This window comes from Apteryx mantelli, chromosome 18 (genome assembly GCF_036417845.1).
Source record: "Apteryx mantelli isolate bAptMan1 chromosome 18, bAptMan1.hap1, whole genome shotgun sequence".
NCBI classification, from domain to species: Eukaryota; Metazoa; Chordata; class Aves; order Apterygiformes; family Apterygidae; genus Apteryx; species Apteryx mantelli.
The window spans coordinates 19,553,384-19,569,876 of record NC_089995.1 but is presented as its reverse complement, the minus strand read 5'-3'; the positions used below and the strand labels follow the sequence as shown (position 1 = coordinate 19,569,876).

The window sequence follows — 16,493 nt, the reverse complement described above, 5'->3', positions numbered from 1 at the left end:
AGAATTGGGATGACTTATTTCCTGTGTTTGCAATGGAAAGGTGAAAGGGAGGGATGCTACAGTAAAACACGCCAGCGTCCAGGGATCAGCTCTGGCCGAAACCATTCCTCAGGCACATACCTATGGCCACAAAGTTGGTCACGGTGACCTGGCCAGAGGTCCAGCTCTCCGGCCTCTCGCCTCTAACGGCGACCAGCACTGGGTGCCTCAGGAAGAGGGCCAGGCCGGTGCAAGACAAACAGACCCCCGATACGCCCGCCCTGACTCAGCGCCGGACATGGCAGCGCAGGTTTCCATAACGCCGGACTCAGCTTTGCGTGCAACGCACCACTGATCGCACCCAGGCAGTGCAGACGGCCGCCAGGAAGCAGAGCGGGTCCCCTGAAGCAGCAGCAGGCAGGGTGGCCGCGTGAGACCTGCCTGAACCCCGAGCGCGAGGGAGGGATCGGCCACGGCGCTCTCCGTCCGCTCACGAGTCGCTCCTTCCCTCCCTCCCCGCAGGAGATGCCAGCACACAGCTCCGGGGGGTACAGGACAGCCCGAGCGCCTCTCGGTCCGGGGAAACAGCTGCTTCTGCTGGGGCTCTGGCTTCAGGCCTGCTCCGGAGGAAAGCACGGGCAAGGCCGGCTCCTGCCTGGGCAGCGTCTGCACCTCTGCTCCCAGTGAAGATTCTCAGCCAGGCTCATCACGGTGCCCAGCAGATTCCCAGACTCCCGATCCACAGCAGATCGGGATGTGGGGGAGTCCGGTCGGAGCCTTACCGAGGGCTGTACTACATCCAGCACGTTCACATGCTCCCCGACAGCTCTCTGTGGCATTATCTACAGGAACAGATAAGAGACCAAGCTCGCGGCCCCTCCGGCACATATCTGAACGCTTCTCTGAAGCGAGACTCCACAGTCCAGATGAGGAACGGGCCGTATGTTCATGAGCTGGGCACCCCAGGTAGAGATTTCTCACTGGCCGGATTTGAATTTCCCCCACAAGATGCTTTTCTCGTGCCCTTAAAGGTCAGCGATATTGAAGAGAGAGTGCTGGTCCCAGGCTCTCCTCCAAACATCTGCATCCTCAGCCTGGCCATGACGATCGCTGGCATTCCCACAGTGCCTGTGCCAGGGGTCCGAGAGGAAGACGTAGTTAGAGCTGCACAGAGCTTCATGACGGAGAATCCAGAGCGAGAGGCAGAGGGGAAGGGCTCTCTGAAAATCAGAGAGGATGCACACGCCTGCAAGAAAGGCAGATAGCAAAGGAGGCCAACAGGCAGCAGCTTCCAGACCTCTCCTACAGCATGGTTTGAGAAGTGAAAACAAGTAGTTCTAAGTTTACAGTGTTTTACGAAACACTACACTGTATTTAGACAGAGGAATTCGATACTATCAGACAATGTTACAAAACCCTAGGCCAGGAGGAAATCCCCAACCACGCAGAAGTTCTACTCCCACAATGGGCTAACTCCACCAAAACCAGAAGCGTTCGCGAAACACCAATCATGGAAAACATAGTGTGAAGCAGCATGAATGAACCATAATGACCAAGTGAGGTCTACTTATGTTTTTATCTGCTCCTTCCACCACATGCTCCCCCATCCCGCCCTGCTGCTGCAGCAGGGTGCAGCCCGTCATGTTCCTACACGCCAGGTTGCCTTTGTTGGAGTTGTTCTTGCTGGCAAAGAGGGACTGAAAGCTCAACCAGCCTGCAAGCAACTTCTAAGGGCTGGATCCGAGACTTGCTTGCTCTTTCGGGTATTTTTTCCTCTCCCTCCCACCTCCCAGCCCCTAAACTTTAAAGCATTATTCTCTACTTCACTATAGTTCTCTGTTTGTATTGCTGTGAGCTCCCAGCAGTTCCCTCGTCCTGTTTCCACTGAGCAAACAAAGCTGTTGATGGAGGGAGGGCGGGTTCCATTTTCCGAGGAGGAATTAAGAGCAGCTGCTGTAACCAGATAAACAACTTCCGCGCTCGAGACCCGTGGACAGCACTGCCAGCAGCCGAGATTGCCACCCTCAGGATCTGCTGCTTCTTAACAGCCAGGCTCGCTCGATTGACTACAGGGCAACAAAACAAGAAAAGACGACCAAGAAAAACTGTTTAGAAACGCTGCCCGACCTTCCTGACTTGAGCGAGCGAGAGGCCTTGCTGTCCTGCAGGCAGGGAGGGGCGGCAGTAGTTGGTTCAGAGACGCGCAGCCTCCAAACGATAAAAGGCTCATTTATCAGCTTTGTTGCACAACACAACAGCTGGATGCTGGAAGGACCTGCAGGCGCTGGCTGTGGATCAAATAATTTTGTCCCATGCTATTATACCATGAACTCCTACTCCACACCAACCTCAGTTCACTCCCAGCCGCGTTTCCTATTAGCTAGGTCAGCAACTGGTTAGCTCATTAGAGTCTCATCAGGAGTTTGTATTGCAGCTCCTTAGCTCCCCTATACAAAAGGCAACACTTGCTCAGCGGATACGGGAGCCCAAACTGCCCGTTCCATACCAAGCCTCAAGGGAACAGCCCGGGGGAAAGAAAGGAAGTCATGACACTGGCAGAATTATAAACAGACCTTTATGTAATATCTGATGCCCCATTTCTCCCAAGGGCTTCAGATGCAGCACAGGCACCTGCAAAAGGAACAGGGCAGTTCAGCTCTCCAGTTCTCCACTATAGCTTCACCTGAACATAAGGTCCGATCCAGCTATCAGCCAGCTCTCGGAGAGCGTTGTACCTGCGCTCAAACTCCTCGCTGCTGCAGTGGGTGAGCAGCCGGCTGATCTCTGCTGTAAGGAAGGACACTGCCAAGGATTTATCCAAGCACTCATTCCAGGAGCTTTTCAGAACCTCCAAGAGGCCATCAGTGCCGTCTCGCCCTGCCCGACAGGCATCGCGTCCTTTCTGCCACTGCTTGCTTAGCATCTCCGGCTGTAAGGTCTTTCTGTCTGAATGCAGCACAGCCAGGATGTGCCGGCAGGGCAGCTGGAGCGTCTGGTTAAAATGGCAAGTGCAGTTGTTCAGGCCCTTCTGGTCCACTTTGTGCGCATCTTCAAGGACCTGTGTATTGACAGTGTCCTCGTTGGTGCCTATCAGCTGTACAGACTTCTGAACCACTGCAAACTCATTCAGGCACAGCCTGGCAGCAGGCTCTGTGCAAATGTCACTCAAAGATTGCTTGATGCACTCCTCAGTCTTTCGGTTACTCTCATCACTGTCACCCTCCGGGTTTTCTGTGACCTCTAGTTTAGCTGCACAAGATGACGGATCTAATGAGGTCTGAGGGCTTCCTGGCTTATTGTGGAAAAGGAGAGTCTGCGAGTTTGCAGGCTGACTCTGGAGAACAAAGGGGAGCTGAAGAGCTGCCAGGGGAACCTGAAGAACAACCAGGGGATTCTTCACAGCTGTGAGGGAGCTCTGCACAGGCCGTTTCTGATGAGCCAGCACTGTGCTGGGGGAGCCCAAAATGGAGCTCTGAGATGGCTTACCCTGGCACGCTGCTGAGGTAGTAAGGGGGGCTAGAGGTGAACACAAGGCAGGCGGGCTCTGAAGAGCTGTTTGAGTAACCTGGTGATTAGGATGGCTAGTGGAGCACATCACAGCATCGGGAGGACTCTTAGAAACACACTTCTGGTAGTGCTTCGCTAAAGAAGTGATGCGGGCCTCCAGAGAGAGTCCAGTACAGAACACCTGGCTTATGGCCCAGGTGATGATCTCCAGGTCCTTAAAATAGTCGCTGCTTTCCACCCAACTCCTCTGTCTGTGCATGGCCCAAATCTCATCATTGAGCAGCCAGTGAACATGGAGCTGAGGCAGCAAGTCCGGCTTTACAAAGTGGCTCAGAATGGTGTGCATCTTGCGCAGATTGCTCTCCGTAGCTGCGCACATAGTGTTCCTCAGGGCGTTCAGGATCAGCCTCTCGGTGCGGCACTCCAAAGCCAGCTGGTGAATCCTCTGCTGCAGGTGCTTGCACACGTGGAAGACGGATAACCGCACCACTGCCGCGGGGAAGGCTTCCGAAAGAGCCAGCAATGACGGGAAGTCCGGGCCCACCAGGAAGGTCTGGATTTCCCTCCAGGCAGGGTTAAGCGCCTTGAAGGCTGTGTACACGCAGGCCAGGCTTTCCGCGGACTCGTCAGCAGGGACGGCAAGGTGGACCACCCTGGCCAGGCCGCCCACCGGCCCCAGCCCGTCCGCCAGGAAGGCCAAGAGCGCCTCGCCCCGCGGGCCCAGGGCCCGGTGCACCAGCAGCACCCGGGGCACCGCTGCGCTCTGGAAGCCCAGCCGGTAGGGCACCCGGGAGCCGCGGGCCGGAGCCGGGGCCTGCGCCGCGGGCAGCGCCATTGTCCCCGCTACCGGGGGCACCTCCCGGCGCGCCCCGCTCCGCCGCCACGGTACATCCCGGCATGCCCTGCTCCAGGGTCTCCTCAGGGGAGCGTATCCCGGCATGCCCTGCTCCACGGCCTCCTCAGGGGAGTATATCCCAGCATGCCTCGTTATTTCCTGGGGAGTATATCCCGGCATGCCCTGCTCCACGGCTTCCTCAGGGGAGTATATCCCAGCATGCCTCGTTATTTCCTGGGGAGTATATCCCGGCATGCCCCGCTCCACCGCGCCTTTCCGGGCAGCCTGTCCCAGCCGGCCCCGTTCCCCCTGCGACGGGCGGTCCCGCCCGGCCCCCCCTCAGCCCCCACCAAACCGGTGGGCACCGAGATCCCGTCCGGACCGGCCACTGGGCCCGGCCAATCCGAGGATGGGCCCAACCCCCTCCTGGTGAAACCGCCAATCACCGCTGGACGCGCAAGGGCGGGGCCGCGCTGCCATGGTTCCCTCTTCTCCAGTGAGCGCGCAGCGACGTCACTCCAGGCGGCCGAGCCACGTGCCCGCCCCGAAAGCGCCGCCGCCGCCCGCAGCCCCGGGCCGGCGCCGAGCCCCACCCGGAGACCCCGGCCCGCCTCGCCGCCGCCCCCGCCGTGCCCCGGAGCCCTCCGACCTGTTTAAACGCCGCCGGGGCTCTGAAGCAGCACCGCGGTAAGCGCTGGCCCTGCAGAAACACCGTGCTGCAGTCGGAGACTGCTCATGCACTCGCCGCATGAGAACAGAAGGTCTCGGGCTCCCCATTCCCATCAGCTGTTTGAAAGCACCTAATAACCTGAGTCATTGGGGATTGACAGGAGAGAAGCTAAGGAAGTTGGGAGAAGGATGACCCATCAGCTTCCATTAACATCTTGGACTGACCAAGCAGCTCCAGGGTATTTGGCATTTCATGTCAGAAGCCTGTCTACATTTATTGGTAATCCTTCAGAATCTGCATTTGCAATCTCCACTTCCACTTCCTCCTGCTTTACCCACAGAAATGGCAGATCCCCCATGTTTCTAAAGGTCAGGTCTTTCCCAGCCTCTGCCACCGGTTCAGATGACTTAGCCCAGATATCCATGATCGTTCTGAGCATGGAGCTTCGCTCCTCTAGCTCTTCCCCATCACACTGCATCAGGAGATTAGCAAACTCCCTGCTGAGGGACTGGATTTTGTCATATCTTCCCTCTGCTTCTGGCTGGATACCTCTGTGATGTCCAGTATGGTCTAAGAGGTTCTCTCCAAGAACTGAGAGGTGCTGGTACTTCTTCTGCCAATGCTTGCAAACTATACTTTCTTCTACACTTTTCTTATTAGCATGCAGCACAGACAGAATATGCCTGCAGGGGAGCTGGTATCTGCAGTGAAAGTAACAACTGCAGCTCTTGTAGTCTTTGCCCACCTGGTGTGCATCTTCTAGCACCTGAACTACAATATTATCCTGCACAACACTGATGAGCTGGGTTGACTTCTGCACTACTTCCCACTCATTCATACACAGCTGGTAGCCCAAGTCTGTACAACTCTCCCAGAGAGCAGCCAGCATGGAGCATGTTGTCTTTGCGGGTTTCTCTATAGCAACCTGCTTGGGAGGCTCAGGATATCTGAGGAGAACCTGCGAACTACCAAGAGGAGCTTGTTTGGCTGCAGCACAAGCATGCACTTTAGGTTTCTCTTGGAGGCTGTTCTGACTGTCCTTCTCAATGCTTGAGAAACTCTGGTTCAAGCTTTCCAAATCTTTGGCATCAAAGCAATCTGCATACTCAAAAAACCGAAGAATGCTTGTCTCCAAGGACAGCTGTTGGCTGAAGATACTAGATATTTTATGAGTGATGAGATCTAGGCTGTCCATGTATGCACTGCATGAATGCAGTCCTTTCTTTGCATGAAAGTACCACAGCATCTCACAGGAGAACCAGTTGGCTTGAAGGTAGTCATACAACTCCTGGCTAACCAAGCACTTCACCAGCTGAGACAAGGTATCTAGATTTGCTGTTGAAGTGGAAAATATTACCTTCTTCAGGGCCAGCTTCAAGTTTTGCTTGAAGGAAGATGACACTTCTGCTGCTTCTACATTCTTCTCAAGAAGTCGGACAGTGTGGTAGACAGAAAGGAGCACTTGGGCAGAGGGAAAGAGCTCTTGGAGGACAGCTTTGTGAAGGAAGGACAAGTCCATATAAACAGCCTTAGCCTTTTGCCACTCAGGATTGAACTTCTTAAAGACTGTCAGCATTTTGCTGATATTCTGTCTTGTGTCATCCTTCAGGACTGACAAGTGCACTATTTTCCCCACTCGCTCTTTACTCTCTACTAAGAAAGCATAGAGAACATGTCCCCTCTCACTCTGCACCCTGTGCAGCAGCAGGCTCTCAGGAAACTTGACAAATAAGCTCTTCATCTTGCTAGTCTGAAAATTTAGTCTGTCCAGGTCTTGATTGCTGCCTACGCTAATTGAGGCCAATGAACCCATGTCCACTCTCAGGAAGTTTTTCATGACTTCAGCAACTCTGACTAGTGCTGAAGTTGAGTCATTTTCCTTTGCTGCCCCAGGGAGCACAGGAATCTTGTTGAACAGAGCAGGTGCCCTGTCCACAAGTTTTTCAGCTACCACACATGAGTCCTTATTCACCACATCACAGCTTTCTGCCTCACCTGCCTGTTGCTTATGCAGTTTTATTGCAGGGCTGTCATATGCTGTAGTGCTTGCAGTTTTAGCTGTGGTTCTGGTCACAGAAGACCCTGTGTCTACATGTACATGATTGCTGTTCAGTTCACTGATCACAAGTTGGTCTATGTCCTCATTATATTGCAAAACAAAATAAGCTGGACACAAATCAGGCTGCTGCTTTCTTTTCTTACTGTATTTTTGGGTCCGGCCACAACCAAACTTCACCTGCATGAACCTGCAAACATTGAGGAAAAGTTAGTGAGAGAAGCAATAAAGCTCCAGGCTTCCAATGTTTAATTTGACTTTTCTTACATGCCAACTCTACATTCAGTTAGTGAGTATATAAAAGCACATACGTTAGTCAGACATGTTAGGTGGCTTTCTACTCATAGCTTGGGGGAAGAGAGAGCTCAAACACAACAGGGGTGAAGGAACTAAAAGTTACAACAACCATGACCAAGCACTACAGACTAGCTCCAGTTCTTGTTTCCAGTAGTACCTCCACCATTTCCACTCCCCAGAAACAGCAAAACCATTGATGAAATAACTTCTGAAATATCTGCATGTCTTACTCCCTTAAAGCCCACATTATTTCTACAACTCTTCTGCATCTAGAGGAGCAGGATAGAACATAGTAAGAAAGGTTTTAGGACATGAGATTAAATTGTATTCTAAGAAGGCAAGCAGAGCAGTTATGTAACTAGAGCATGACCTTGCAGCCTTTGCTCACACGAGCAGATCTACTCACTTAGATGGAAACAAGATGGTGTCATGGCTTTAGCAGAGCTATGCAGGTAAGCAAGGGCTGCAGAATCAATTATTACGGCAGGGAAACATGACTACGCTTTTCCATCACAGTGATGTAACAGGCAGTTAGGGAATGCTAACAGACATCAATATTTAAAGCCAGGCTACTGTAGTGGAAAAAGGCTGCAGGTGTAGTTAGCCAGCACTGTCACAAAAGGATCACTTCAAAGATCAAAGCTACAGGTTTTGCTACAAACAGCAGAGAGAACTGTCAAAGTAAAAGGCAGAATAAGGCCCTGGACAGAGCTGAGCAACAAAGATACAAGACAGGAGAAGGGTACCAGCAGAAGGAGAGGGAAACTGGACACTAGCTAGAAAAAACGTTAGGGGGAAGGTGAGAATGACACAAAACCAGTCAAGACTATGAAAACAGCAAGCCTGCGACATGTAATCAACAGCGCTCTTCCCTCTGACATAGCCAGGACCAGCCCTTCCCGGGCGACAAGCAGCTGAGCTGCGAGAGCTCGTGTGAACGGGCGCAAACAAGACTCGCGGCCCGCAGAGCGGTGCCGGCGAGCAGGCTGGTCCGCGGCGCTGCCCGCTCGGCCTCGGGCCGGGCACCTCCGCGCGGGGCCGGGCCGGGGGCCGCGGCGGGGCCGGGCCGGGCGGCCTTACATGACGTCCTCGCGGACGGCGGTGCCGTGCGCCCGGTTGTGGCAGCGCACGGAGACGCAGCTCCGCACGCCGTAGCAGCACCGCTGCGCCGCCTTGTAGGCGCGGAAGCGCTTCCTGAAGTCCGCGTAGCTCCGGAAGCGGGCGCCGAGCTCCATAGCGGCGCCGGGGAGCAGCGGCGGCGAGGCCCGGCGGCAGCGGCGGCGGCGGCGAGGCCCAGCCCCGCGGCGAGGCCCAACTCCGCAGCCCGGCGCGCCCCCCGCCATCTCCGCCCCCGCGAAAGGAAGAGGGGCGGGCCCTCCGTCCCTATTAACTCAGCCGGTGCACCGCCCACCTCCCGGATCCGACCAATCAGAGGCTCCAGGGCAGGATTGGCAGGAGTCTGTCCAACCAGCTCGGCGGTTCAGGTCACGTGCCCTGGGACTGACAGCCACTGCCGGGGCGGTGCTTCCTGCTCTTGCCGGATGTCGCTGTTGATTGGCGGGCGCCGGGGCCTGCGGGCGGGCGGGGGCGCGGCGCGGTGAGGAGATGGCGGCCGCCGGGGACGCGTCGGAGCCCGGCGGGGAGCCGCCGCCGCCCGGGGACCTGCGGAGCGCGCTGCTCACCAGCGTGCTGAGCCTGGAGCGCCTGGAGCTCGACCTGTTCAGGTGCGCGGGGCCGCGCCGCCGCCCGCGCCGCGCCGCGCCGCCGGGCTGCGCGCCGCCGCGCTCACCGCCGCGCTCTCGCCCGCAGGGGCCGGCACCACTGGGTGCCCGCCACGCAGCGCCTCTTCGGCGGGCAGATCGTGGGCCAGGCCCTGGTGGCGGCCGCCCGCGCCGTCAGCCCCGACCTCCAGGCCCACTCGCTGCACTGCTACTTCGTGCGGGCAGGTGGGACGGGCCGGGCCGGGCCGGGGGCGCCGGGCGGGCGCGGGGGGAGCGGGGCGACAGGGCTGGGGGGGAATCGGGGCGGAGGGGCCTGGGGCTGATGTGGGGCCGGAGGGGTGACTGCCGAGAGTTGCGGCGGGGGGCGAGGCCGGGGAGCAGGGCAGGGGGCGAGGGGTGAGTCTGGGGGCCTGGGGTTGGGGACTGGGGGCAGGACTGGGGGCCTGGGGTTGGGGACTGGGGCGCAAAGCTGGGCAGGTCAGTCCAGGGACTAAGTTGGAGGATGAGGGGGGAAAGGCTTGGTAGATAGGTCCAGAAGACTGGGATGGGAGACTGGGGTCAGGCGGGTGCATCCAGGGACTGAGGGATCAGGGGATCCAGGGCTGAGGCCCACAGGGATGAGCAGGTGCCACCGTTCTGGCTCCAGCACAGAGGGCGTGGGCAGCACTGCCAGGTCTGGGCGTAGATAGCTCGGCTTGCTGGGCCCTAGTGCTTGATCTGTGCAGACCGGGTCTTCTCCGTGACATGTGACTGCCCAATGGCAGAAAGGCCCTTCTCTGTCCCAGGGGATCCCAAGGTGCCAGTGCTATATGAGGTGGAGCGGACCCGCACAGGGAAGAGCTTTTCTGTTCGCTCTGTGAAGGCCATTCAGCATGGGAAGCCGATCTTCATCTGCCAGGCCTCCTTCCAGCTGGCCCAGGAGAGCCCTGTGCAGCACCAGTTCACCATGCCTACAGTGCCGCCCCCTGAGGAGCTGCTGACCCAAGCAGAGCTCATTCAGAAGTTCCTGGAGTAAGTGAAGAGGAAAGTGGGCACTGGGGACTCTCTTCTCTGCAGCTTGGGATTAGGGAGGTGCAGTGACAAAAGCAGACGGGGAAGGATTTGAGTGACCATCTGAGGAGTCCTCAAGTACTCTTGGGAGGGGAGTAGAGAAGCAGAACAGGACAGGAGCTGAGCTGTTGCTGCTTTTCTGTGTGGCCCTGGGTCCCCGAGCTGTTGAAACTGCTGCCAGCCAGACCCATCCTAGGTCTTCTGCTGGACACTCGGCATTAATGTCAGTGCTTTGTGTTGGTCTAAAGGGATCCTAAGTTGGCAGAGAAATACAGAAAGCATCTCAACAAGATTCAAGCCAAGGATGTGCCGATTGATATCAAACCTGTGAACCCACCGGATATATTCTGCTCAGAGCCGCAGGAGCCGAAGCACCTCTTCTGGGTGCGAGCACGAGGCTACATTGGTAGGTACTGCCACAGCGGTGGTCCAGCTCCCTCACAAACTGAAGGCTCAGGCTCACGCTCACAGTAATGCTGTGGGGCAAACTCATGACAAAGTGGGCTGAGAGGGTCATGATTCATGGGCTCTCTGTGCCCCAAGCCTAGGGGGAAGCCTGAGACTCTCAAAGCTGAAATACAAATGTGGGTGTTGGGGGCATGAAAAAGTGCCTGTTTGCCATGCTCAATCACTGCAGGCTTTAGCCAAGGGGACATAGTAGGGGAACAGCTATGAAACAGCATCTCAGCCCTGCCCAGCTAATAGCTGCACTTCCCGGGAGAGCAGAGCTCCTGGGAGCTTCACCTCATCTCCAGATTTGTCCGACAACCACCTCACAAGCTGCTGCACGCTGAATGAGCCATCCTGGTTGCTTTGCAGGAGAGTGCGACATGAAGGTGCACTGCTGCGTGGCCGCCTACATCTCTGACTATTCCTTTCTGGGCACGGCCTTGCTCCCCCACCGACAGTACAATGTCAAATTCATGGTGTCCCTTGACCATTCCATGTGGTTCCACGCTCCCTTCCGAGCTGACCACTGGATGCTGTATGAGTGTGAGAGCCCCTGGGCCGGTGAGTCCCCGTCGCATTCCCCGGGGATCCCGTGGGGCTGGCAAGGCCAGCCCTGCCCAGCGGGGAGGCGGAGGGCCGCAGTGTAACAGGCACTCGTTGCAGGTGCGTGCCGAGGACTCGTGCATGGACGACTGTGGCGCAGGGATGGGGTCCTGGCTGTTACCTGTGCGCAGGAAGGCGTCATCAGGGTGGAGCAAAAGCCCAACCAGAGCAAACTCTAGCTGAGGAAGCTGGTAGCAGCAGTTCTACCAATCCCTCCTGTGTGAGGGCAGCAGCCAGGCGTGCTGAAAAGGCTGCGCTGGAAACATGGACCAAGCCATGATCCCGAGCAGCAGCAAGGAGAAGCACCGAGCCAGTGTGGGCTGAATCCAGTGCAGCTGTGAGTGCCAGTGCGTGGAGAACATTTGGGACTGACGTAGACCTGCACAGGCTGCAGTGGCATCAACTTTTATTGACTGTTAGCTGCACAGTGCATAGCCATACACTATCCTCAGCCACCCCTCACCTACCTTAAATAAAGCCATCACGTGAACAGCTGAGCTCTGTCCTCTGGAGTTTGTCCTCGGCTCCGGAGTGATTGTGCTCAACTCCTTAGGGAGCTTCCTCTTGGCTGGGGAAGGGTGGGCAGCGCCGGGGAGCGCTTGGGAGCTGGCTGTGCCCCTGCTGCAGACCAGGTCACAGGAGGGGAAAGCACTACCGACACACACGTGGCTTCCCTTTCTCACTTCTCCTGCCCTCTTTGTGCCCCAGCAGATTAGTTGCTGCTTCTGCTCTCCCCTTGGTCTCCTCCAAAGGGCTGAGCTTGAGAAAAGGCCCAGACACTCATAGCAGACCCTCGCAGCAATGGGAAAGGGAACAAGTCAGTTCCCATCTCACAGCCTAGGAGGCTCAAAGACTTCCTGCTAATCAGCGCCCCTGTGTGCGATGCCTGAGGGAAGTGAAGCTGAACAGACGCGGCAGGAGCCCCTGTCCTTTCTCCTATCAAGACTTATTTAATAAAGTCTTTTTTTACTATATAAGTTTTATTGGAAGTTCCTGGCAAGCGCTCCAGACTTTGCCAGAAGTCAGCCTGTTCCTTCAATGCAGTGCCAGTATGTCCCAGCTCCAATTCCTGTCTACTTCTAGAAGCTCCCTCCTGAGGAGGAGCTGGCTCCCTGGCAGGGAGCATCTGGCGCTGAGGGATGAACTGTCTGACTTTAAAAAGTGCATTTTCTAGAGAAGCAGCCACCTGGTGAGGCCAGCCCCTGTCCCAGCCCCCACACGCGGGTTCTGCCGCACTCCTGCCTAAGCCTTACACGAACACAGCTCTGCCTCTGCACCCCGTCCCGACCCGTGACGCCACCTTCGTCACTCCCAGCTATCCCTAGCCCCCCTGCCCCCTGAGAGACTAGCTGTCCAGCCCCACCAGCCGTGTGCCACCCCTTCCCGGTGCGGGCCCCAGCGCTGGGGAAGGGTGCTCAGTCCAGAGCCTCCTTGATCAAACACTCCTTCAGGGTGGGCTGTTGCTGCAGGGGAAGCCCCGCTTCTTGCAGGTCCTGCAGCCGGGCCTCTGACTGCCGCTTGTCCTTGCCCACCTTCCAGGCCAGGTGGATGTGGGCCTGGAGGAAGGGCCCCAGCAGCGGGTGGCTGTCCTGGGCCTCCAGGAGCTGCAGAGCCTGCTCGCAGCAGCCGTGAGCCTCGCTGAGCTGGTCGAGCTCCTGGTGGCAGACGGCGAGCCCCGCCAGCGTCAGGAGGAAGCGGCCGGAGCCGCAGACCCCCAGCCGGTCCTGCAGCCGGTAGGCGTTGGCCCAGGTGGCCAGGGCCTCGCGGTACATGCCCGTGCAGGTGAGGCGCTGCGCTGCCCGCAGGTCCTGCAGGAAGAAGAACTCCAGGAACTCGGGGGAGCGGCGGATCTCGGCGATGGAGTGCAGGTGGGACAGGAACTGCTCGAAGGCTCGGCTCCGCTTGGCGATGGTTTCGGCGGTGAAGTTCCGGCGCAGCCTCTTTCTGGGGAAGGCGATGCCGGCCATGTCGCAGCCGAACCGGCAGCGCAGGCGGCGGTTCAGCCTCTCGAAGTCCGAGTAGCGCCGAGCGATGGTGGCGGGCGCCTTGTCGAACCGGCCCGAGCGGATCAGGTAGATGGTGTAGAGCTGCAGGGAGAGGCGGGGGTGAGGGCGGCGGCGCCGGGACGCCAGGACGCGGCCTCTGCCGCGGTGCCGCGGTGGCGGAGCGGGACCTGCCCCGGGGAAGGTTTGCCGGAGCAGCGGGGGGAGCTGGGCGGCAGCACGCCCGGGTCGGCAAAAGTTACCTGAGGCTCATCTGAGCCGCCAGCACCGTCAGAGCAGCACGGGGAAAGACAGAGAGAAATCAGCGCCGGCCCCAGGGGACGCGGCCCCCCCGGCCGCCCGCGCCGCCCCGGCCGGGCTCACTCACCACGTACTTGGAGGAGCGCTCGCTAACCACGCTGGCGCTGGTGACCTCGAAGAGCAGCCGCTGCGGCGTGAGGCTGCTCCGCGACTTCCTCCACAGCTCCTGGAGCTGGCGGGTGAGCAGGCTGCCGCCGCCGCCGCCACCACCCGCGCGCTCGCCCGCAGGGCCCCACTCTGCGCGGGGAGAGGGGCCGTCAGCGGGGCTCTGCCGCGGGGCCCGGCCACGTCCCGGCGGCCCCCCGACGCCGCGCTGCCGCCCCCCCGGGCGCCGGCTCCCGGCACCTGCCTCTGTCCTCGGCGCCGGCGGCCTCCCCGGGTGGCTCCGGCAGCTCCCCCAGCTCCTCTCTGGCGCCGTCCTCCTCCTCCTCCTCCTCCTCCTCCTCCTCCTCGTGGCTGGTGAAGCTCAGGGTGCCGCTGAGGCGCGTGGACAGCCCCTCGGTGTCGTCCTCCAGCTCCGAGCTCTCCGGGAAGTCCTCGGCCTCGGCGGTGCTGCATGCCGGCTCCTCCCTGGCACCTTCGCCAGCCAGCGCGTGCCGCAGGCGGTGCAGGATGCGGGAGGCCATGCCGGCCGGCGGGGCTGCGGCTGGGGGTCAGCCGGGGAGCCGGGGGCACCGGCCCACCGGGCGCAGCGTGGCCCCTGCCCCGGGCATCCCACCCGGGACCTGGGACAGCCCCATCCCGGGATCCCCCATCCCGGGACCCCCCATCCCGGGACCCCCCATCCCGGACCCGGGACCCCCCACCCGGGACCCGATACGGCCCCTGGACCCGGGACAGCCCCATGCCGGGACCCCCCCACCACGGGACCCCCCACCTAGGACCCGGTACAGCCCCCGGACCCGCGACCCCCCCCATTCCGTACCCGGGACCCCCCATCCCGGACCTGGTTCTGCCCTCCCCGACCCGGTACGGCCCCCCCGGACCTGATACCGCCCCCCGGCCCGGGACACCCCGGCCCGGGCCCGGTACCGGTGCCGCCCCTCCCGGAGCCGGGACGCCCCGGAGCCGCGGCCCAGCGCCAGGCGCAGCCCGGGGCCGCCCCGTCCCGCCCGCTCCCGGCGCAGCTCCGCGCCGCCCCGTACCGTGCCGCCCCGCGCCGTCCCGTCCCGGCCCGTCCCGTCCCGGCCGCGCCGCGCGATGGCTGCTCCGCCGCGGCCCGTCCCGGGATCCTCCCTGCGCGGCTCCGCCTCCGCCGGGAACCCGGATCGCGGGGCCGCCGCGGCCCCCCCGGCTCGGCTCGGCTCGGCTCGGCTCGGCATGGCACGGTGCAGCGCAGCCTGGCACAGCACGGCACGGCATGGCACGGTGCAGCACAGCCTGGCACAGCACGGCACGGCATGGCACGGTGCCGCGCAGCCTGGCACGGCTCCTCCGGCACAGCTTCGCTCGACATGGCTCGGCTTGGCTTGGCACAGCTCGGCACGGTGCATCACAGCCTGGCACGGCTCCTCCGGCACGGCTCAGCTCGGCTCGGCTCGGCTCGGCTCATCGCCGTGCATTGCAGCCCAGCCTGGCTCGGTGTAGCACAGCCCAGCATGGTGCGGCGCAGCCCAGCCCAGTGCTGCATGGCCTGGTAACAGCACAGTGCAGCACAGTGCAGCACAGTGCAGCCCGGTGCAGCGCAGCCTGGCACAGCACAGCACAGCACAGCACAGTGCAGGGCAGCCAAGCACGGCTGCCCTGGCATGGCCTGGCCTGGCACAGTCCCCCTGGCATGGCACGGCATGGCACGGCACGGCATGGCACAGTGCGTCACAGCCCAGCCCAGCCTGCACAGTACAGCCCTGCTGTTGTAGGGGCCCAGCCGGGGACGGCACTGCCTGGTGCAGCTTGGCTTGGTTCGGCACAGCCCAGGCTGGCATGGTTGGCTATAGCCCAGTCTGGCCCAGCGCAGTCTGGCATGGTCCAGTACAGCAGTCCAGTTTGGCCCAGTCTGGTACAGCCCAGCCCAGCACTGCACGGTCCGGCACAGCCCGGTTCAGCCATGCCGGCTGCCTGGGCCAGCCCTGCCCGGGACAGCATGGAGCTGGTCCGGACTCAGCCCAGAGCCAGCCGGGATGAGCCCGGAGCCACCTGGAGTTGCTGCCCCTCCTGGGCAGAGGAACCCCGTGTGCCAGTGCCCATGACCCCGGTGCCTGGACCCTGACACCCGGCACCCGGGACCCCAGACCCTCTGCGCCACGAGGCCCCTGCGATGGCCGCATGGGGCTGCGGCTGCCCTAGCCCCCGGCTGGCCCCGGCCCCCGGCTGGCCCTGCCACGTACCCTGGCCGGCTGGGCCCACCGCCACGGCCCGACGTCCTGTGCCCAGAGCTCGCCCTGCCTTATTTAGCGCCATGCCTGCTCCCTCCTCGCAGCTTTCTTGGGAATGTCTATTAATATCGAGGAGCCAGCCCAGCTGCTCCCATCGCTCCATCCTCCCTGGCGCGCCGGCTGCACCCAGCTCAGCACCCCACGCTCCCTGGGCTGGGATGGGGACTGTGCTCCCCTAACCGGGATGGGGACCGCACTCCCTCGGGTTGGGATGGGGACCACATGCTCCCCAGGTTGGGATGGGGCCCATGCACTCCCTGGGTTGGGATGGGGACCGTGCTCCCTGGGCTGGGATAGGGACCGTGCTCCCCGGGCTCAGACAGGATCTTCCTCCGGTGCTGGGGGTGCCCCAAAGCAGCACCCTGAACCTCCAATCTCCATCCCTACCGGGCCGGAGGTGCTGCCAGTCCCAGCTCCCACTTGCTGGGATGCTTCTGGGAGGTTTTCTCACCCTCGCTCTGGCACAAAAGGCAGGGCCTTTCCCGGGCCAGGCCGAGCCGGGTGGCAGGAGCCGGTGCCCCACAGCACCCTGCAGCATGGGCTGGCCCAGCACCCCCGGGGCTGGGGTGCTCCGTGCCCCGCTCGCGGCTGCCGCTGCCTGCCCAGGCCCCAGGGCCCCCCGCTGCCCCTGCCCCTGCCCACCTGGG

The 16,493-nt window shown here is 60.7% G+C and overlaps 4 protein-coding genes across 4 annotated transcripts; 1 reads left to right on the top strand and 3 right to left on the bottom strand.

The window, feature by feature from the left end:
* Window positions 1-2,537: 2,537 nt before the first annotated feature.
* Window positions 2,538-4,625, bottom strand: ZSWIM1 (zinc finger SWIM-type containing 1). The gene has a single exon (XM_067307560.1). The coding sequence runs from the start codon at window positions 4,574-4,576 to the stop codon at window positions 2,651-2,653; it is 1,926 nt and encodes a 641-aa protein (XP_067163661.1). The 5' UTR covers window positions 4,577-4,625; the 3' UTR covers window positions 2,538-2,650.
* A 331-nt stretch (window positions 4,626-4,956) lies between these two features.
* Window positions 4,957-8,686, bottom strand: ZSWIM3 (zinc finger SWIM-type containing 3). The gene is made up of 2 exons (XM_067307845.1): window positions 8,425-8,686; window positions 4,957-7,237 (listed from the first exon to the last, which is right to left on the bottom strand). The coding sequence occupies exons 1-2, from the start codon at window positions 8,577-8,579 to the stop codon at window positions 5,242-5,244; spliced, it is 2,151 nt and encodes a 716-aa protein (XP_067163946.1). The 5' UTR covers window positions 8,580-8,686; the 3' UTR covers window positions 4,957-5,241.
* Window positions 8,687-8,928: 242 nt separating this feature from the next.
* ACOT8 (acyl-CoA thioesterase 8) lies at window positions 8,929-11,665 on the top strand. The gene is made up of 6 exons (XM_067307753.1): window positions 8,929-9,068; window positions 9,154-9,290; window positions 9,851-10,076; window positions 10,364-10,521; window positions 10,935-11,126; window positions 11,229-11,665. The coding sequence occupies exons 1-6, from the start codon at window positions 8,950-8,952 to the stop codon at window positions 11,345-11,347; spliced, it is 951 nt and encodes a 316-aa protein (XP_067163854.1). The 5' UTR covers window positions 8,929-8,949; the 3' UTR covers window positions 11,348-11,665.
* Window positions 11,558-14,683, bottom strand: SNX21 (sorting nexin family member 21). Its single transcript, XM_067307754.1, is given in 5 exon segments — window positions 11,558-13,255; window positions 13,414-13,424; window positions 13,539-13,708; window positions 13,817-14,111; window positions 14,617-14,683. Coding segments are annotated over 4 exon segments (1,134 nt in total). The 5' UTR covers window positions 14,098-14,111; window positions 14,617-14,683; the 3' UTR covers window positions 11,558-12,583.
* Between the last annotated feature and the right edge of the window lie 1,810 nt (window positions 14,684-16,493).

What these genes read in the sequence shown, in the direction of transcription:
- ZSWIM3 (XM_067307845.1), bottom strand. Translation starts at nt 8,579, where the DNA reads ATGGAGCTCGGCGCCCGCTTCCGGAGCTACGCGGACTTCAGGAAGCGC. An exon ending in GCCGTCCGCGAGGACGTCAT is followed by an intron (nt 7,238 to 8,424) that starts GTAAGGCCGCCC and finishes CAATGTTTGCAG; the next exon opens with GTTCATGCAGGTGAAGTTTG.
- ZSWIM1 (XM_067307560.1), bottom strand. Translation starts at nt 4,576, where the DNA reads ATGCCGGGATATACTCCCCAGGAAATAACGAGGCATGCTGGGATATAC.
- ACOT8 (XM_067307753.1), top strand. Translation starts at nt 8,950, where the DNA reads ATGGCGGCCGCCGGGGACGCGTCGGAGCCCGGCGGGGAGCCGCCGCCG. An exon ending in CTGCTACTTCGTGCGGGCAG is followed by an intron (nt 9,291 to 9,850) that starts GTGGGACGGGCC and finishes TCTCTGTCCCAG; the next exon opens with GGGATCCCAAGGTGCCAGTG. An exon ending in CTCATTCAGAAGTTCCTGGA is followed by an intron (nt 10,077 to 10,363) that starts GTAAGTGAAGAG and finishes GTTGGTCTAAAG; the next exon opens with GGATCCTAAGTTGGCAGAGA.